At 58.8% G+C, this 19,292-nt stretch overlaps 3 protein-coding genes across 12 annotated transcripts; 2 read left to right on the top strand and 1 right to left on the bottom strand.

Moving 5' to 3' along the window:
• Nucleotides 1–1,612: 1,612 nt before the first annotated feature.
• On the top strand, nucleotides 1,613–3,021 carry MZB1 (marginal zone B and B1 cell specific protein). Its single transcript, XM_032125023.1, has 4 exons — nucleotides 1,613–1,844; nucleotides 2,131–2,237; nucleotides 2,398–2,502; nucleotides 2,581–3,021. Exons 1-4 carry the CDS (start codon nucleotides 1,653–1,655, stop codon nucleotides 2,753–2,755), a joined length of 579 nt encoding a protein of 192 aa, XP_031980914.1. The 5' UTR covers nucleotides 1,613–1,652; the 3' UTR covers nucleotides 2,756–3,021.
• SLC23A1 (solute carrier family 23 member 1) lies at nucleotides 2,988–9,439 on the top strand. 9 transcript variants are annotated; one of them, XM_032125017.1, is made up of 15 exons: nucleotides 2,988–3,223; nucleotides 3,677–3,748; nucleotides 3,936–4,040; nucleotides 4,130–4,287; nucleotides 4,362–4,450; nucleotides 4,527–4,594; nucleotides 4,679–4,860; nucleotides 4,961–5,081; nucleotides 5,185–5,341; nucleotides 5,518–5,665; nucleotides 5,762–5,867; nucleotides 5,944–6,073; nucleotides 6,283–6,426; nucleotides 6,569–6,664; nucleotides 6,783–9,439. In XM_032125017.1, exons 1-15 carry the CDS (start codon nucleotides 3,014–3,016, stop codon nucleotides 7,028–7,030), a joined length of 2,034 nt encoding a protein of 677 aa, XP_031980908.1. In that variant the 5' UTR covers nucleotides 2,988–3,013; the 3' UTR covers nucleotides 7,031–9,439. The 9 variants fall into 9 exon arrangements, with proteins under 9 accessions (XP_031980908.1, XP_031980909.1, XP_031980904.1 ...); XM_032125018.1 differs by having other exon boundaries at nucleotides 3,939–4,040; XM_032125013.1 differs by having other exon boundaries at nucleotides 5,518–5,867.
• On the bottom strand, nucleotides 9,268–17,669 carry PAIP2 (poly(A) binding protein interacting protein 2). Of its 2 annotated transcripts, none has more exons than XM_032125025.1 (4): nucleotides 17,548–17,669; nucleotides 13,988–14,147; nucleotides 11,582–11,761; nucleotides 9,268–10,382 (listed from the first exon to the last, which is right to left on the bottom strand). In XM_032125025.1, the coding sequence occupies exons 2-4, from the start codon at nucleotides 14,123–14,125 to the stop codon at nucleotides 10,317–10,319; spliced, it is 384 nt and encodes a 127-aa protein (XP_031980916.1). In that variant the 5' UTR covers nucleotides 14,126–14,147; nucleotides 17,548–17,669; the 3' UTR covers nucleotides 9,268–10,316. The 2 variants fall into 2 exon arrangements, with proteins under 2 accessions (XP_031980916.1, XP_031980915.1); XM_032125024.1 differs by having other exon boundaries at nucleotides 13,988–14,153; nucleotides 17,548–17,650.
• Between the last annotated feature and the right edge of the window lie 1,623 nt (nucleotides 17,670–19,292).

Consider the following 19,292-nt stretch of genomic DNA (forward strand, 5'->3'; position numbering starts at 1 on the left):
CAGCCAGCGCTCCCCTGGGAAGTGGTGCCTATCCCCTTCCCGGTGGAGAAGTGCCCTGGAGCAAGCCCAGCCCTGAGCCCCCCCTGCCCCGACCCCCCGAGGGCCCAGCTGCTGTGGAGCCCCCAGCCCAGCCCCGCCTCGAGGATGCTCCTCATTTCCTCAGGAGGACCGATGGCCCCTCACCGAGTGGGAGGAGCAGGCAGAGCCCCCCCAAGCCCTTCTCCGCCTCCCTGCCCCCCCAGAGGAGGATGCTCGTGGATCCCAGCAGCGGGAAGTGCTACTACATGGAGCCGCCGCGGCAGCCCCAGATGAAAACGCTCTACGACCCCGAGACCGGGCAGTACCTGGAGATGCTGGTCCCACCGGTGGCGTCACACACCGGGCTCTACCAGGCACCTTTCAACCCCCTGCTCATGGGGGTCTACGGCCCACCCTACGCACCCTACGGCGGCTTCCCGGGGCTCCCGGCACCGCCGCCCTCCGCGCCCTCGCCGCCGCACCCCGAGCTGCCCGCTGCCGACAACCCCGGCGTGCCCGGGACCTCCGGCTCTGCTCCCAAGGGCGAGGGCCCGTCCCCTGCCGGGGGTCCCGACTGTGGCTACCTGGAGAGCCTGTACTACATCCCCACGGGGATGCGGGCCAGCCCCGGCCCCGAGCAGCCCCCGGCCCGCGCCAGCCCTGCCGCGCCCGAGAAGGGGTCACTGCTCCGGATGTGACGGGATGGACCCGCGCGGATGTCCCTTCCCATGGCCGGGCTTTAGCCCGAAGTCAGCATCACCTGATGAGAGTCCCCTTGCCCACGGCTGAGCTGGCAAAGCGCCGAGGGGTAGCGGGCACTGGCTGGACCTCACTGGCTTCTCATGGAAACAGGGACAAAAAGGGTCTTTTCCAGTGTGAGCACCTGGCAGCCCTGAGGGGGCATGGAGGTCCCCGGCCAGCAAAGGGACCACACAGGCCCCGCTTTCCCCTGTCCTGCCAGTCCCATCTCAAGGATGACTCTGGCTGGTTGGCACAGGGGGGTGATGGCCTGGGCACCCCCAGCCTCCCCCCAGCCACAGCTGCAGCACAGACACCCCAAAAGAGTAATAAAAATGCTGAAACAGCTTTAAATCTGCTTATTCATCCTGTGCTTGTGTGGTCTGTAAAGGGGAGCCAGGAGCTGAGGCACTTAGAACCTGCAGTCCGTCTGTCTGTCTTGGAGTGTCCACCAGATAAATCCCGGTCCCTGTGAGCAGGAAGGGACTCTGCAGTCCTCAGTGAGCCCTGAACCCCAAACCCCAGCCCTGAGCCCCAAACCACAGCCACGAGCCTCAAACCCTAGTTGTGAACCTCAAATCCCAGCCCGGAGCCCCAGCCCCCGTAGATCCACACCATCCCAGGAAGGATTTAGGCTGAGGAGAAGGGATCAGGCATTACAAGACTGAGTTACAGCAAAAACCTCCCGGAGAGGGGGGCACTCGGTCGGGGACACCCCACACCCCCCCCCTTCCTGCCGTGACACCCGGGACGGACGGGCCGCCCCAGCCGGATGCAGGTGTGTGCTGGCCGCGCCTCAGCGCCGCTCGCTCGCCCGCCCCGGGGGGTTTATAGCCCGCCCCGAGGGGTTTATAGCCACCCCGCGCCTGCGCCCCGCACTTTCTAAGCGCGGCACGATGCGGCCAGCGCTGGCAGCGTGGCTGGTGCTGAGCCTGCTGGGGGGGACAGGGGCCCAGGACATGTGTGGGGACCCCCCCGCCACCCCGTCCCACTCGGTCCCTGCGCCCCAGCTCAGCCCCGAGGAGCGGCTCTCGCCCCACATGCCCGAATCTCTGCGCTGCGACGCCTGCCACGCCATCGCCTTCCAGGTGGGGACCGAGGACACGGCGCCCCAAAAGCGGAGTGAGAACCCTTGTGGGGATGTTTCAGCCTGGGGAGATGCTGCCGGCTCCCTTGGGGCACCCCACTGATGGATATTCCTTATTGGCAACTTTAAAAGCCTTTTGGGCTCCTCATGGACCCTCTAACCCACGCAGATGTGCTTCTGCTGCTAGGGCCGCACGGAAGGCTGTGCAGACCGCAGCCCCGCTCGGGAGCAGGGTCGTGGGCAGGCTGCCACCCTCACTGCCCGGATTCCGCCTTTTTTCACCCCAGATTGAGGAGCAGCTGAGCAAGGCAGAGGGGAAGGTGGGCAAGAAGGCGCTGAGGGAGTCGGACTACATAGAGGTGCTGGAGAGGAGCTGCTCACAGGACTGGGAGAGGTGAGCGGCGTGTCCATGAGATGGGGGTGTCCCCAGGGGTCAGAATGTCCCCAAGGATGGCGGTGCCCCAGGGATCAGAGTGCCCCCGGGGCTGTCCCCAGGGATAGGGGAGGGGAGTGCCCAGCGACCATTTTCCCTCCAACCCCCCTTCTCCCCGCAGTTACGGGGTGCTGGAGCTGGACGGGGAGAAGCGGCTGTCGGGGCCAGGGCTGCCCAGGCAGCAGCCCCTGAGCGTGATGGTGTCTGGGGGCCCATGGCCGAGCAGGTGAGTCGGGGGTCTGGCGGTGCAGGAGGTCCGGGCACTGTCCCCTCGCCGCCAGGTGACCACCGCGGCTCCTCGCAGGCTCTCCAAGCTGTGCCACGGCTACGTGGGCGAGCGGGGCGAGGCGCAGATCTACGAGGCGCACCGGCGGGGCCCGGCCGTGCTGCGGCAGCTGCTGTGCCACGGGGACAAGGGACCCTGTGCGGGCCGCAAGGACCGCCCGGACCCCCCCAAGGCGCTGCAGAACGAGCTGTAGCCCGGCGAGGTTAATGCTTAATGCCCCGGCGACCTTCGGAGCCGACTTCGTCCCCAGCGGGAGCCGACACGTGCCGGGAGGTGGGCGCCGGGAGCTGGGCGCCTTCCCGGTGTCGCCTGTCACCGATGTCGCCGCTGTCGCTCGACGCCCGTGCCGGCAGCGCGTCCGGGCGAACGGGGAATTACTCTGTAACCCACGGGCTCTAATGTTTCACCACGGCGCTGCTGCGGGCGGCTGCAGCCCCAATTAAAGGAGTTAATGGCTGATCCGTGCCGGGGCTGCGCTCCCTGGTTTCACAACCCCCAGCCAATGGCCGCCCTCCCGCCCACCGCCCCGGCCTCCGCCACCGCCCGGCCGGTGACTAAAGTCCTTCCCACGGCCATAAAACCCCCCCGAGCAGGGACATCGCCGCCGGGGACGCGTCGCCGGAACATGGGGACCCGCTCAGGAGACCTGGCTCAGCCCCAGGTGAATGCAGGCGCCGTCCCTGTCCCCATCCCTTCCTCGGTGTCATCTCAGGGCGGTGGGGAGGGAGGTGGTGAGCAGGGACGCTGGCCCCAGCGATGGCCAGCTCAGAGTCAGGATGCCCAGATGCTGGTAGTCTGGGGGCTGCGGTGACTCCCGGGACAAAGGGAACACGCTGGAATGCTGCGGCTGGGACTGGCTGTGCCACCGTTCCCAGCACCTGCAGTGGGGATCCCCCTCCACACTTTCCAGGAACAAACTACCACATAGGGACCAGTGGGTTTGGGAGCCCAGACCCCTCCTGGGGTCAGAGCTGGCACCGGGTGGGACTGACCGGACACACATGCTGAGCCATGGCCCGGTGTCACCCGCGTCGCCCAGGGCAGAGCCCAGCCCCTTTCCCGTGGGACACCTGGGTCCACACTGACCCAGTTCCCACCTCGTCCTCACTGCCAGAATGGGAACGTGGCTCTGGCCCCCGCTGGCTCCCCGCAGACCCCTGGGAAGGAGCTGCCTGCGGCGGGCAGGGTGAGTACCGGGGCACCCCGCGGGCAGCGCCGCACCCCAAATCCATCTGTAACGCACCCGCGGATGGAGACCGGCCAGCCGGGACCCCTCCCAGCCCTGAGGGCACAGGGACTGCCAGGAGGCACGGTGGGGTGCCCGTCCTTGCACACAGCCCCGGTGAGACAGGCTGAGCTGTGCCCCCACACAGCAGGACCACGGGGCGGGCACCAGGCCCCCCCGGCCGGAGATGGACATGCTCTACAGGATCGAGGATGTGCCCCCCTGGTACCTCTGCATCCTGCTCGGCTTCCAGGTACAGCCTGGGAAGCGCCAGACCCCAAGTCCCCGCTCCCCGCGGTGTGGGGCACCCCCCAGCCCGGCTGAGCCCCCCTCGCCCCCCAGCACTACCTGACCTGCTTCAGCGGCACCATCGCCGTCCCCTTCCTGCTGGCCGAGAGCCTGTGCGTGGGCAAGGACCAGCTCACCGTCAGCTACCTCATCGGCACCATCTTCACCTGCGTGGGCATCACCACCCTCATCCAGACCACCGTGGGCATCAGGTAGGGCCGCGGCCCCGGCGGGACCCCCTGCCCAGCCCCGGGCCCGGGCGCAGACATCCCTCTCGTCCCCCCAGGCTGCCCCTCTTCCAGGCGAGCGCGCTGGCCTTCCTTGTCCCCGCCAAGTCCATCCTGGCCCTGGAGAAGTGGCGATGCCCATCTGAAGGTGAGGGCAGGGGGGTGCAGGGGGTGTCTAGCCTCTCGGCGCCCCCCGGGACCACCTCACCCCCCTTCATCCCCAGAGCAGATCTACGGCAACTGGTCACTGCCCCTCAACACGTCCCACATCTGGCAGCCCCGCATGCGAGAGGTACATCCTGCCGCCACCCCCGGGGCACCCAGACTCCCCGGCAGGCTGCTGACGCCCTCTCCTGCACCTCTCCATGCCCTGCAGATCCAGGGGGCCATCATAGTGTCCAGCCTGGTGGAAGTGGTCATCGGGCTGCTGGGGCTCCCCGGGGCACTGCTCAGCTACATCGGGCCGCTGACCGTCACCCCCACCGTGTCCCTCATCGGACTCTCCGTCTTCCAGGCGGCTGGAGACCGGGCTGGCTCCCACTGGGGCATCTCTGTGCTGTATGGCATGGGGACACGGGGCACAGGGGGGCAGGCTGGTCCAGCATGGAGCCAGGAGGATGTCAGGGGCACGAGGGATCCCATCTCTCTCTCCCCCCAGAACCATCTTCCTGATTGTCCTGTTTGCCCAGTACCTGCGGCAGGTCGCCATCTGCCTGCCCGGCTACCGGCGGGGCCACGGCTTTGTCCTGCTCCGCATTCAGATCTTCAAGATGTTCCCGGTAGGGACTGGCTGAGAGCATGCTGGGGAGGTCCCGAGTCCCCCCCTTTATCCGCACGTGGGCTCGGGAGCGATGCGGGAACACGCCGGTGTGTGCCCCGCAGATCATCCTGGCCATCATGGTGGTGTGGCTCATCTGCTACGTGCTGACCCGCACCGGAGTCTTCCCCAGCCAGCCCGGGGAGTACGGGTACAAGGCCAGGACGGACGCCCGGGGCGAGATCCTGTCCGTGGCACCCTGGTTCCGCGTCCCCTACCCCTGTGAGTGCCTGGCAGCCCCGCGGCGCTCTGGGCCCCCCGATACCCCTTTGCCTTGCTGATGGTGCGGCATCGGCGGGGCAGGGGAGCACCCGGGAGGGCCCAAAGTGGCACCGGTGAGCACCGGGTGGGGGGTCCTGGGGTGTCCCCAGTCCTGATCTGCTCTGCCCCCCGGGCAGGCCAGTGGGGGTTGCCCACGGTGACCTCAGCAGCCGTGCTGGGCATGTTCAGTGCCACACTGGCGGGCATCATCGAGTCCATCGGGGACTATTACTCCTGTGCCCGGCTGGCAGGAGCGCCCCCGCCCCCTGTGCACGCCATCAACAGGTACAGCCAGCTGTTCCCCACTCGCACCGCGGCATCCCTGGACACCGGTCAGGGATGCTGCAAGGAGTGTGGGATTGGGACCGTGTTGTTCCCCAGGGGCATTTTCACCGAGGGCATCTCCTGCATCATCGCGGGGCTGTTGGGAACCGGCAACGGCTCCACGTCCTCCAGCCCCAACATCGGCGTCCTGGGCATCACCAAGGTACCGGGGCCGGGGAGGGTCCCGGCTCGGCCGGGGGGCGCAGGCACCGTCACCTGCTGCCGGTGTCTCTGTGCAGGTGGGGAGCAGGAGGGTGATCCAGTACGGCGCCGGCATCATGCTCGTGCTGGGCACCATCGGCAAGTTCACGGCGCTCTTCGCCTCCCTGCCCGACCCCGTCCTCGGCGGGATGTTCTGCACCTTATTCGGTAACTGTCCCCCCCCAGACCCGGAGCGCTGCTCTCGGCAGCGCTGGGCCACGTCCCCGCAGCCTCGGGGGCTGATGAGCCCAAGGGATGCAGGGCGGGTTTGGGGGGAGCCGGGGCTGCCTCCTCGCACCCTCACCGCGGCTGGGGCAGCCCCCGATGCCCGGCCAGCGCGGGCACCTCCGCCTGCATCGCCGCGTCTCTGCCGGCAGGAATGATCACGGCCGTCGGCCTCTCCAACCTGCAGTTCGTCGACATGAACTCCTCCCGAAACCTCTTCGTGCTGGGCTTTGCCATGTTTTTCGGGCTGACGCTGCCGAATTACCTGGATTCCCACCCCGGGGCCATTAACACAGGTACCGCCCGCCACGAAAAGCCGCGATTTTGGGAGTTTGGGGAGAGAGGAGGGCAGATCTCCCGGCGCTCGTCCGCCCCGGGGCAGCAGCTGGGAAATCCCGCTCCTCACAGCACCCCCGGCTCCGTCCCACGCTGTCGCAGGTGTCCCCGAGCTGGACCAGATCCTGACGGTGCTGCTGACCACGGAGATGTTCGTCGGGGGGACCATTGCCTTCGTCCTGGACAACACCATCCCGGGTAGCTGCAGCACAGGGGCCGGGCAGGGGAAGCCGCGGGGCTGGGGCAGATTCCTGTTGATTTAGAGCCGGCAGAGGGGATGGCGGGGTCGGGGGGGTGACACTGGACATCCCCGCAGGGACGCAGGAGGAGCGAGGGCTCGTGCAGTGGAAGGCAGGAGCGCACTCGGACAGCACGAGCAGCGCCAGCCTGAGGAGCTACGACTTTCCCTTGGGGATGGGCGCGGTGCGGAGGAGCCGCTGGCTCAGGAAGGTGCCCATCTGCCCGGTGTTCACCGGGTTCAGGGCCCGGGCGAGCGGCCGGGGCACGGCGGCCGCGGAGGGGCCGGACGGCGCAGACGGGGGCTCGGTGTGCACCAAGGTCTGAGCCAGGGGAGGGTCCCGGGAGAGTCCCGCCCCAGCGCCGGAGGAGCCGAGCCGAGCTCCCGGGGGGCTGTCGGGGTTCGGTAGCACCGGCCAAGGCCAAAGCCAAGGCTTCTGGTGCTCGGCTCGAACGCAGGGCTAGAGAAACACAACGTTTCTCTTGGGGGACATCCCGAGCTCCGGGGTACAGCCTGGGGACCGCCACCCCGTGCCGTGCTCCACCTGAAGCTTTGGCTGGCTGAGACTCGTCCAGCGCTGGCTGAAGCCCGTCAGCCACATCGGAGCCCCGGGGCCACCAGCTCCCAGCCGGGGCCACGGATTTTCACCTGCCCTCGGCTCCGGCAGGGTGACCCAGCGGCTGGCACGGGCTCTGCGTGGGGCAGCGTCCAGACCAGCGTTAGGATGCCTAATTTAAGACTATACATTAAAAATGATAACGTATTCAAGCGCACGTGCCCTGCCAGCATCTCTGCTGCCTCCTGCACCGTTCCCTCGCCCTTTGAGCACCACAAAGGCGTCAGCACCTTTGACCGTACTCTCTCCTGGGCTGCCAGACACGGAGACACGCTGGATTTCTTCCAGGTGGGCTCTGCCTGGACCCAGGGCTGTGGGAGAGGCAGCTCAGCACAAGCCCTTGGCAAACCCTTCCTGCTCTGGGAGCTCTGGAGCGCTGGCTCTGTCCCGGCCGTGCTGGTGACAGCACCTCATGCTGCTGGGGTGTTCCCAGATGCAGGCACAGAGGGGGCTGACCCCCAACGCAGCAGGGTCAAGCCAGTCCTGGGCCTGGATTTAGCACCGAAGTTGAGCTGAGGCAACACTGCACAACCCCGTGACAGCCCATGGTGGCACTGCCACACACTCACTCCCCAGCCTGAGCAGGGAGAGAAGTGAGAAAATCTGTTAAAAGTGAAGATGAAGGGAAAAAAAATCCCAACCTAAAATAAACTCCGAAGGATGCAAATACAACCACTCCCACCTCCCACGAGCACCAGCCAGGCTCTGAGGCCTCTCTCCTGCTGCTGTCCTGGTGCTGGTGGCGAGCACGGTGTTGCAGTGTGTGACAGCTCTCCGGCCAGCTGTGTCCCCTCCCATTTCTTTGTCCTCCCAGCCCAGCTGCTGGGGCTGGAGCAGGAGTGAGAGGAGGCCTGGGTGCTGTGCAGGGGCTGCTCAGCACCGGGTGCCACCACCTCTGCTGCAGTCACACCCCAAAGCCAGAGGGGCGGGGGCTGCCACGGACAGCGGCAGCTCCTCCCCAATGAACATCCCAGTGCTACGGGATGCAGGAGAGGGATAAACCCAACGCCAGGAGAGCAGCCCATGGCCAGGCTGGCTGCTCCGCGCTGGCTCCTGGCTGCTGCACTCAGTTGCCACCACCCCGAGGTGACGGTGGCCAGGCCAAAGCTCACGGACAAACTGCAGCCACGCAGGACTCGCTGGGGGAACTCGCACTGCAGATAAAAATCAGCTGTGTGTTATTTGCTGACCTCTTTCTTTAGGCGCTCGAGCCTAGACTCTCCCCAGGCCAGTGGAAATCCTGGACTAGTGTTGGCAGGTCTCGGAAGGCCAGCGCCCAGCACCGAGCCCCGGGTACCTGCATGAGCATTGTGCAGAGCAGCAGCAGAAGGGGTTGGTGCTCCCCCAGGGCAGCGGCTGCAGCGAGGTGGTTCTGCCGCTGCGGGAAGGCCCCGCCTCACCCCGCCCGTCCTGCAGAGCCGCAGCTCCGGCTGCTCCCCTTCGCTTTAACCAGATTTTAACAGCGAGGCCAGGCTGTCCTGAGCGGGGCCAGGGGTCGGGCTCGATGCTGGTGGGTCCAACTCAGGACATTCCATGAAGAAAGAGTGGAGGGGCCTGGAGAGGCTGTGGCAGCAGCTTTGTAGTGCCATCAGCTGCTCCCAGGGCTGCCAGCAGGGCCAGGCTGGGAACAGCCACAGGGAGAACGAAGGGAGAGCATGGAGTGGGAGGAGAGGAATAAATTCCCGTCCCTGGAAGTGTCTGAGGCCAGGCTGGACAGGGCTTGGAGCAGCCTGAGACAGTGGAAGGTTGGACAGTGGAATTGGATCGCTGAAGTCTCTTCCAACCCAAAGCAGTCTCTGGTTCCATGAAGGGTCCAGCCATAGCCAGGATCCTGGGCCATCGGGTTCCATAGCCTTCCAGGCTGGCATCCACAGTGCCAGCCCTGTCCTCCACACGCTGCCAAGCGAGTTCCCGTACGAGATGCCCAGTTATGAGACAGCCACCACATCAGTTCTACTATTATTTATTTTTTTAAATATTTTTGAAAAAATATAATTTTTTTACAATATTTTCAACTTAAACACTATTCACACTGAACACGTATGGCAGCTTAACCTACCCAAATATGAAGTTTAAGAAGCCAAAACTGTTCTAGCTTTATTAAAAGAAAAAAAAAAAAGAACAACCAAAAACCAAAAGAAACCAAAAAGTTGTTGTGCTGTAGACTATTGTGTAGTGATGATTAAACAAAGCAAGGGAAAAGCACCACTCAAATCACTAATGCTGGGGGTTGCCTGGTTAAATCCAGCTATGGAAAGTGGGATGCTAAGAGTTACATAGGCAGTGCTATGTATGGCGCCCGTTCCTGGAAGAAACTGCGATGGATCTCACATCTCCTCAAACAGCACGGGAAGGGGAAGGTTTCTAACATGATCACACACTGCAAAGGATGGGGAACTGCTTCCTCCCAATCGCTTGGATGTTAGCTCAGTAGCTGAGATCTACGACTCTGTACAGGTCTGTATGATTCGGGTTAAGCTCGCGCCGATTCCCAGGATCATGATGTTTTGTAAGGGGGGAAATTAACATTAGTAACAACATTGATACCTCAAAGGAAAGTTAGCAAATTTGCATAACAATCAGATCTCTTCACTTTCACTTGGAAGTTAAGGCATTATCAGGTGCAAGCTAGCACCAGTTAACACATCTTTAGTTAAAAACAGACCATTCACCGCAAATTCCAAGTCCTGTTTAAAAAGCAGAGTCTGCAGAAGGTTTTATTAACGTGGTACTTTGTCTCAACTTGACTGGTGCTTCTTACCTCACTGCCTCCTTCACACAGAGCCAGGGCCCAATTATGTTTCCATTAAACTTTTGACAGATTTACTTAATAACAGTCTCAGCACTTTTATTGAGCATGCAAGACTAACAAAACTTTGGCAATGCATAAGTGTAACACAGTGACAAGAAGAGAGAGCTTTTACAATTAAATCTTCTAATACTGGCTTCACAGTGTGGAAATTGTGCTACATCCACCAAAAGAGGGCCCAGTCTACTCAAATGTTTAAGTACTTCACCCCAGGAACAAACTCCTTTGCGTTTGGATTCAGATTACTCTTGACCTGAGGAAGGGAAGAACAGAAATCGAGGTGAATCATTTTTTCAGCTTCCATTTTCAAGCTGAAGACAATTAGAGGCAAAGGTTTATGGATTTAGAGTAACAATCAGGTATACAACAGGCTGCTTACATTTATCAGCGGTCTGTAATCCCTAGAAAAGCCCATTCCTCTGTGCTACTCCCTGAATTACCCAACCTTGCTTAGCTCCACCTGAAGTTTCAGTTGGATGAGGGCTCAGGGAACAAGCAGCAAACCACAGGCATGCAGCAAACACGGCAGCTTCCCCTCATGCTGAAATGGCCTTTTCTCAAGTTGAGCTGTTAAAACGTGCCATGAGGTTTTTAAATTTTGCTTATTTAAGCAAGAGGTGACTTGTTCCAGGAACTTCAGCCACTTCTGGGAATTTCATGAGTATGAGCACTGTACTGATTTTTCACATTCTGTCTGTGACTCCCCTGTCCTCCCCCTTGGCAAACTGCTGCTGCTCAGTGTCCTGCAGTTAGACATGGGAACCAGCACCTTCAAAAGGAGCTCTTTATCACCAAGAAATGGAGGATTAGGCTTTTCTGATCGTCATTGAGTCTGAAACTGCTGCCTGCAGCTGCTTCAGCTTGGAAAAGTCAGGGTCTGCCTCTGAATCTCAGAGCAGTTGTGCGATAGGATGGTGTGGGGTCTGTGCTCTGTACGAGGAACTTTGGATTCTGTGAGGGAAAATAAGCACACTCTGCCCTTTCCTTTGAGCTGAGCTCTGGACAGAAGACAGATGGCAAAAAGAGGGAAATAATCACAGTTTGGCTGCTTTCCCCTTCCCTAGAATTGCTACAGGGATCTGCTGTGGCTCTCCCAATCCCAACCAGACCTTGGGACAGGGCTCAGACCAGCCCAACATGTCAGTGCTGGCAGATGCCCAGTGACCCTTTTGCAGCCCCAGCTCCACTCAGTGCCCTTCTTTCATAACATCCCACCCACTCTTGAACGGGTGCCATGCACTGGGAAAGGCTCCATGCGGGTATGCAGAAAAACCCACCAAATAGGTCACATCCCACGAGGACACATCCCTTCCCACCCACCCTGCCCAGGCAGGCAGAGTTTAACAGGCTCCTTCCTACTGGAAAGGATTTTTCTCTCGCCATTAGCAGCAACAAGCCCCAGCCTTGGACAAAGACTCAAGCTTTAGAAATAGGATGAGAAGCTGAACTTACCACCAGATCCTCCAGCGATGAGCTGTCACTGATAACAAGGTCATTGAACTGGTCCTGGATTTGATCCATTGTTTGTGGGAGATCACGGGCTGGAATAAACCATTCATGCTCCTCCTCTTCTTCCAGCATCTCCTGGAAACAGCGCTCAATAAATTCTTCTTCCCACAACTCCTCTTCGATCTGTGCAATGAAAAGAAACTGCTTCAGCAACAAATCTATTGTGAGCTCGTGGGGTTTTCACTCCCAGGTGTGTGCACCCAGCTGACCTTCCCAGCTATCCCACAGCACCCCAGCCCAGCACCACGTCCATGCAGCAGGAAGGACATCAGTGCTTTGTCCCAGGGATTGGGGCTGCAGCTGAAAGGGAATGGCAGGAGAACCCCACCAGCCCCAGCTGTTTTGTTTGTAGCTTGTTATGACCTAAAGGAGAAGGAAAATGTTGGTCCCAAGCAAAAATTGCAGCTGTACCAACTAGTCTGGACTGAGCTTGCTGCAAGCATGAGGAAGGGAGCTGTGCCAACACACACAGCCAGGAAACACTCCCCAGGAAAGCGTCCTACGGGACTCCTGGGGAAAGAATAACCACGGCCTGTCACCCGGAACAAGCGGCCTCTCCCTGGCTGCCGGTGTGTGCTCCCCCACTGCGGCTCTCCTCGGGAACCCCACGGGCTCCCAGCAGCTGTCAGGAATGCAGCCCTGCTGTCCTGGGAGCAGGACAAACCAACCCATGCAGAACTGACACGCAGTGCAGAGATTAAAGCAGTTTTCCTTGGTTGTTCAGTAAACAAGCTTTGGAGGGAGTTCATCCTACAAATTTTCCATGTCCTGCATCAGAGTGTTTAAGAGTGGAAAGCAGGGAAACAGAAGCTGGTGTGAATGACTTGCCCAGACACAAGGGAATGGAAAAATGATTCAGGACAGATTTAGAAGTTCACTCAGTGGAAGCTCGAACAAGTTTTCCCATCTATCTTGTGCTCTGAAATCAAACACCTCCTCAATCCTGGAGTGGAAACTCAGTTACCACAAACACCAAATCAAAAACATTAACACCACATATCAGGACTGCTGTGCAACCTGGTCCTTGCCCTTGGGGCAAAACACACCCACCAGCTCACCTGGTGCTCTGGGGAACAGAGACTCATCCCCATGTGCTCCGAGCCACCGCCCAGGCACTCCAGCAGCACCAACGCTGACTCAGTGCTATCCCAGAGCAGCACTCCAGCCTGGATGGCACCTCCAGGAGGCACTGCCTCCCTCCTGCCAGGGGCACACAGCCACAGGCTCCTGTTACACAGGGCTTGCCTGGCTCCAGGGGCTTGGCTACAGGCCTGTGCCCCTACAGGTGCCTCCATGGCAGCTCCGGGAGTACTAAATAACATTTAATTCCCCAAATAGCTGGAAATTAGGACTGCCCATTTGTATTTTACAGCTCCAGTTTGACTTGCTCAAGCTCCCAGAGGGCTGTGTCTGCAGCAGCAGGTGACCGGGCTGCCTCAGGTGTTTGAGCACGACCCTTCTCCCCTCACACTCCCACCTTTCCTCTGCTCAATGGCATCTGTGCCTGAAAAATCATGGCACAACTCTCAGCTCCTTCCCAGAGAACTACACCCGCTGTATGCTAACTGTGGTACAGCTCCCAGGGAGAAAGAGTCACCAAACAGGAAACAATGCACGAGAGAACTGAGGTTCTGTGAGCAAACCTGACTCGGAATGAGCTCAGCGCTGCTGGCACCCTGTGGATCCAATGCTGGTGGCTCAGCCTCTGGCACAGCCACAGCTGCTGGAGCACAGGCAGCAGCTGTGGAGTGCACAGAGCAAGCTGGGAATGGGAAAGGAGTGTGGAAAAAGGTGGGCTGTTCCCAGCCTCCGCAGGAGCCGCAGAGAAAAGGGTGACAGATGCAAGGTGGCAGAGGAAGGTAAGGCTTCCTTCCCACCCGATGGAGAAGGGAGCTGTAAGACTCAAGTATTAAAATGAGTGGGCCTGTTACCCGGCAGCTCTGTCACCCTGTGGAGCAGCAGTGCTGTTCCCAAGGCAGGTGTGCACCTGGAATTCCCCAGCTCAGCACCAGGACACTCGGCATGTCCGCACACGAACACCTCCTGGGCCAGCCCTTCCCAAGTGCCACGCACATCTGTCAACTCTCTTTTCTCCCCTCCCACCTGCAGAAGTAGGGAATTAATGGATGCATTAGAACGTGCTGCACTTCCTGTATTTTCCACCAGGACTACAGAAGATGAGCATTTACTGCCAGAGAAAGGGAGACCCGTCTGTTCCCCGGGATCCCTCCAGAGAGCCCATCTAAAACTCCTTCTCCAAAGGATTGTCAGTGTCGGACCCCAGGTCTGTCCCTTCAGCTGGGAAGTGACAAAGCACAGAGGAGACACTGAAAGCAGAGGATGACTTGCCTGCCTGTTGAACTCCTCTTCGTTCTCCATCCACATGTACTCAGCAAAGGGGTTGTCATCCTCGTGGGAGTGCCCGTTGATGATCACATCCTCGCTGATGATGCTGGGGCTGGTACTGCTGCGACTCGGGTCCTTCATGGCTGCCACTCCGATCCCAAACCTGCAACTGAGGAGGGCAGCGATTACAGACGCGCAGATTCCTCATTCCCTGCCTCTGCACAAGCCCAGCCCAAGGGCAGGGAGGCTGCACCTGCATTTGGAGGCCCAAGGCAGCCTTGCCCCGACTGCAGCAGAGCTCTGAGATCACAACAAGGAACAGTATCAGAAGCACCGTTCCCATTGCGTGTGGATTCCAGGGACAAATTAATTTCCCAAACTGAACCTCACCAAAGCCAAGCACCACGGCCAATTGAAAGTGATAGGAAAAAACAGGAAGCACACATACTTGCCAGTAGGAAAATTTTAAGGCAACATTCAAAAGGAGAATTTGTTTTCCAAAGCATTTTTAAGTGTTGTGTGTCACGGCACGAGCCAGGTTTCACAGCCCTTTCCCACTGGGAAACCTTGAAGGGAGCAGAAACCACAAGGAACCGACCCTGCACAGGGCCACCTGGAAATCTGTGTGTTCTGAGGTGAGACAACACTGCTACCCTTCCTGTACCACGCTCGAGTACACAGATCAACACTGAAAAAGCTGAGTATTTGTTGGATACTAACACTGGTAGTATCAATTTTCTTTAAACAGTATGCACGGTGAGGCAACATCTTCCAAAAAATGACCTAAAAAAAACCTGACCAAAAAATCCAAGACTCAAGTCAAATTTGAATGTTCTTCTCATGTTAAAATTCACAATTAAAGTTGCAGCAGCGAGTGAAAATATTTTTATTATCAAAACAACACTTTAGCTTGTTGTCTGCATATCAAAGAGTGACTTCTTCAGAGAAGAGGGTATCAAAATACAGCCGTGTTGTTATTAGAGTACAAGGGCTTATCACCCAGCACCTCACATCTTCTCTTTGCACAACCAGTTGGTCCGGTTATCTAGGGAATTAATGCAAGTTCTGGTTCTAAACTCTTGATAATACCAGCTAAAAACCTGCCACATCCAAGTGACCAATTAAGAAAGTACAAAGAAGACGGAACCTGCCTGGCTTGCTCTGTTCCAGGTTTTGAAATCAAAGGCAAACCCCAGCACGGAAGTCACTGCAGCTCCCTGGGAAGTGCCACGAATGAGAGCAGATCCCGTGTGTTCCACCACGGGAAAACAGGCTCCTTTTGATGTTCTTACAAAACAAACTTGCTAAGGATTACTGGCAGCATTTACATAAAACAGGAAAGGATGCTGCCTTTAACACCCCAATTCAAGCTTGAAACTGCTTTAAAGCCACTTCAGCTGCTCCCAAGCCAACACATGGGATGGAGTACAGGAAATAAAGCCTAAAAAGCCTAATTTCTTTTTTCCCCCCCTCCTTTTTACTGGCATGTATTTTCACCTTCTCTTTTGCGGAGCTAGTCTTGCTATTACTATTTTCCTGAAGGTAACTGCCTCAGCAGTAAGGAACTCAGGCAGCTTCTGCACCAAGGTGACCGTACCAGACAAGTTCAGAAAGGTAAAAACAATTTAAAAAACCAACCCAAACCCAACAAACCAACCCTACTTGTTTGTGTAAAAGCTTGGAAGGTTAATTTGTTGAATCATGGACCGGCTTTCCCGTTTCTGAAGCGTTCCTACTGGACAGAAACTCCAGCTTTAGGAGGGAGGGAAGAGAACTCCAGCTTGGACCAAACCAGCTTTGTCCACCACTGCCCAAGGATGATGAGGATGATCTTCCAGAAGGACCCAGGATCAGCCTGAATATCTGAAGCTTATCTGATGAAGCCCTCAGTCCGTTCATGCTTTTCCCACAAGGAAACATGCCAACACTCACTGATCCTGCAGGAATGGTGAGGAAGCCCCAGGCCAGTCCCTCACTTGCAGCACTCCTGATTTCATTTTCTGCAGCTTCCAACAGAACAAATAAACCTTCCCATTTCTCCACTTCAAGACACAGACCAGGTTTCCATGCTCACATGTGGGGATGAGATCAGTCTCGTTTCACCACTAGTGGATACAACCTTTTCAGTCAGGGAATTCTGAGGGGGAGAGCCAAATGCCACTTCAGTCTTGCAAAATGTCCCAATCTAAGCAGGCTGCTGCAGGAAACAAGCCCCAGTGCCAGGCTACACTGCTGCTGGGAATAAAAATAACCCCTTTTCCATCTGGGAGTAGGTGGGAAGCAGAGGAGCTCAAAGCTCCTCACACTAGAAGAGGAAATATAACATTGGCAGTGCTAAGGAACAGAAATCAGGGAGAATTCTGCCACGGTGACACACTGTGAGGGCCTGACCCAAGTTCCTCTGGGATTGTGGTGCGGAGTGGGGGTGATGGAGCAAGCACACTGCAAGTGCATAAGGAAAGGCACTTAAAAAAAAAAGGATTTTTATCTTAGGAATGAAGTCAGAAATTAAAAATCCTGTAGGAACATGCTTTCAGTTAACCCTGAGTTGTTTTCTGTATGGAGTGTGAAGCTTGTTACTCCAGAACATAACTAAGGCCCATTAATTCACCCATTTCCCTGAATTTTGCTGCAGTTACAGCCATGGAGAGCCCTTGACCGACCATCATTAAAATTCAGAGCTTTGTGACTGAAGAGTATGCATTTAAAACCTAGTCACGAAAGAAGATTATGCACTGCCTTCTCCGGAGGTGAGGTCAGGCCTAATTCCATGCATCAACCCCAGCTCCTTACCCACGACAGAAAAAGAATGAGGAGAACAATTAAGTTAAAAAATTACAATATTTGCTTTAAGCACCCAAAACCATACACGATGGTTTTGGTGGGAGCTGAAGATTAAGGGAAGGTGTTCTAGAGCAGCTCGTGCAGGAGTCAGTGACTTATCACCCGGTGATTCCTCCTGCGAGTCGGCAGCACCAGCCCAGCTCCTCCTTATCTATCGAGATTAGCACACGGCTCTTATCAACGGAGCTGATTACACCCGTCTAATAATTATACTCGCCTAATAAACAGATTTCTTAATTAAATTCATGCGGGACGCCAGCGCTATCTGATATAAACGCTTCCAAGGGCTGCGCTGGAGGTTACCGAACGCAGCCGCCTCCGTGGCGAGGGGCTAAGGCGGGGGCTGTGCGAGCAGCGCCGCAGCAGGGACGGGCCCCGGCCGGACCCCGCGGCCGGGACCATGTTTCGGTAATAGCGGAGCCGCCGCCGGGCCCGGTGTTGTCGGTAACCCCGGCCCGGTGTTGTCGGTAACCGCGGGCCGCGCCGCTCGCTCCCCCCGGCCCCGCGCGGGCGGTAACGCTGCGGGGCCGCCTCCCCCCGCCCCCGCTTTGTTCGGCACCAGCCGCCCCCGCAGGCCCCGGATGGCGCCGCAGACAATACCGAGGGGGGGCCCCGCCGCGGGGGGTGGAGGCCGCGGCCCGGCACCGCCTCAAGGGAGGGGGCGGCGCCCTCGAGCCCCCCGCGGCGGTCCGTGCCCGGGGTCGCCCCCCGCCGCTCACCTGCGGTGCGCAGAGGAGCCGCCGCTCCGCCGTGACCCGCCCGGACCCCACCGGACCCACCGGCCCCGCTCCGCTCCGCCCGCTCCGCGCTCGGCCCGGCCCGCCCCGCTCCGCCACACACCGCCGGACCTGACGTCACTTCCGCCAACGCCGGGCCCCGCCGGCCCCGCCCCCTCTCCCCCGGAAGCGGCGGTGGCAGGCGCGCGCCAGGCCGCAGCGCCGGCGGGGGGGCGGCGCGCTGCACGCTGGGACACGTAGTCTTTTCCCTCCTCCCGGCGCGCGGCGTGCCGGGAGCTGTAGTCTCGCACGGCACCTGGCAGCCATTTCGCGCGGCGGCGCGGGGCACGCCGGGAAGCGCAGTCCGGCGGGGCGGCCGCCATCTTGTGGCAGCGGCGGGGAGGGGGCGGGGGCCGAGCAGCCGCGGTGCCCACAGAGGGAGCGCTGAACGCCCCCGGGGCTCTGAGAGCGGGCTGCGAACACTCCTCGCTCCCGGGCACCCCCGAGGCTCCCCCAGCCTCCCTCGGGACAGCGGCTGACCCGGGAGGCGCAGATCCCTTGCCTCGCTGAGGGAGAGGATAACGAAACACTGGGCGAACAACATTCCTGTTCACAAACTGGTGTTTCTGCACGAGGTTCGTGCGTTTTTAAGGCTATCAGGAAATGGGACATAATAGATATTCTTTTCTGGGTACATGCCGAGGCTTCAGCCCCATTTACTAAATGGGTTCAAAGGGCCATTTTTATTCCCTTTTGCTCCACCTCCCCTTTCCTCAGGGGAAGGTGGAGAAGCCTCTCCTGCCCACAGCCGAGCTCCGCTGTGCCCTCATTGTGCCCAGCCCCGCTCCCACTCACAACCTCCCAGAGGCACAGAAACCGGACACCGACGGAGTTAAAGCCCTTTGCTCCATGCCAGGAGCAGAATCTGGAGCCACAAGCCCTCCTTGGGCCAGCCGGGAGCAGGCGTGGCACACCGGCGGCTGAACCCGCGCAGGGCCGAGTGTGTGGCTCGACAGGGCTCGGTGTCCCGGCTGAGGCCGGGCTCGGCCGCTGGTGAGGACTTCCCAGATCGGAGCAGGGGATTCAGGCTCCATCCCAGCAGTGAGCACAGCCGCTCTGAGCTGGGAAGGAGCCTCTGCCCTCGAAGTGCTCACAGAGGAGGTCTGGGAAGCAACGAAGGGAGATGCGAGTATAAGAACTGCGTTAACGTTTCTCTGCATCCTAAAATTTAGTAAGGGATAATTACTCCCACAGAATTTTCTGGGGGGCGACTGTCCCTTGGGGCATGTGTTTATACTGATTTTATTAGTCACCGTTACCAATGGGTTCCCAGGATGCAAGTTTCCCCACAGTCCAGCACACTGCAAAATACCCCTGCAAGCATCACCCTTAAAAAAACATTACGTACAGACTACTCTTATTTCCACAACAATTTCGAACTGTACAAATGCAGCAGGATTTTCTCATCTCTAACAAAGGCTTCTCTTTCTACTCACTTCCCTCAGCAATGGGACAAGAGCCTCCAGGTTACTCCTCCCAGGTGAAATTGGTACCCCAAGTGCAGAGCCCAACATTTCACACTCAGCCTTGGGCTCTGGGATTTCCCTCACCCCTACACAGTGCACACAGTTATTCCCAAATAAGCAGCCCATGGCACCAATGTGTGCATCTCGCATCTGTCCTCAAGATCAGGATTTTCTGGCACCTCTTCCTCAGAAATTACCCCAGGGGCTGTATTCTCCCTGACC

The sequence above is a fragment of the Corvus moneduloides genome, chromosome 15 (genome assembly GCF_009650955.1).
Source record: "Corvus moneduloides isolate bCorMon1 chromosome 15, bCorMon1.pri, whole genome shotgun sequence".
NCBI lineage: Eukaryota > Metazoa > Chordata > Aves > Passeriformes > Corvidae > Corvus > Corvus moneduloides.

Excerpts from the sequence above, each read along its gene's own strand:
- MZB1 (XM_032125023.1), top strand. The coding sequence starts at position 1,653 with ATGCGGCCAGCGCTGGCAGCGTGGCTGGTGCTGAGCCTGCTGGGGGGG. Across the intron at positions 1,845-2,130 it reads GCCACGCCATCGCCTTCCAG|ATTGAGGAGCAGCTGAGCAA; the intron begins GTGGGGACCGAG and ends TTTTCACCCCAG. Across the intron at positions 2,503-2,580 it reads GGGGGCCCATGGCCGAGCAG|GCTCTCCAAGCTGTGCCACG; the intron begins GTGAGTCGGGGG and ends GGCTCCTCGCAG.
- SLC23A1 (XM_032125013.1), top strand. The coding sequence starts at position 3,014 with ATGGCTGATCCGTGCCGGGGCTGCGCTCCCTGGTTTCACAACCCCCAG. Across the intron at positions 4,861-4,960 it reads CACTGGGGCATCTCTGTGCT|AACCATCTTCCTGATTGTCC; the intron begins GTATGGCATGGG and ends CTCTCCCCCCAG. Across the intron at positions 5,082-5,184 it reads AGATCTTCAAGATGTTCCCG|ATCATCCTGGCCATCATGGT; the intron begins GTAGGGACTGGC and ends TGTGCCCCGCAG.
- PAIP2 (XM_032125025.1), bottom strand. The coding sequence starts at position 14,125 with ATGAAGGACCCGAGTCGCAGCAGTACCAGCCCCAGCATCATCAGCGAG. Across the intron at positions 11,762-13,987 it reads AAGAGGAGTTCAACAGGCAG|ATCGAAGAGGAGTTGTGGGA; the intron begins GCAAGTCATCCT and ends TTCATTGCACAG. Across the intron at positions 10,383-11,581 it reads CATCGCTGGAGGATCTGGTG|GTCAAGAGTAATCTGAATCC; the intron begins GTAAGTTCAGCT and ends TCCCTTCCTCAG.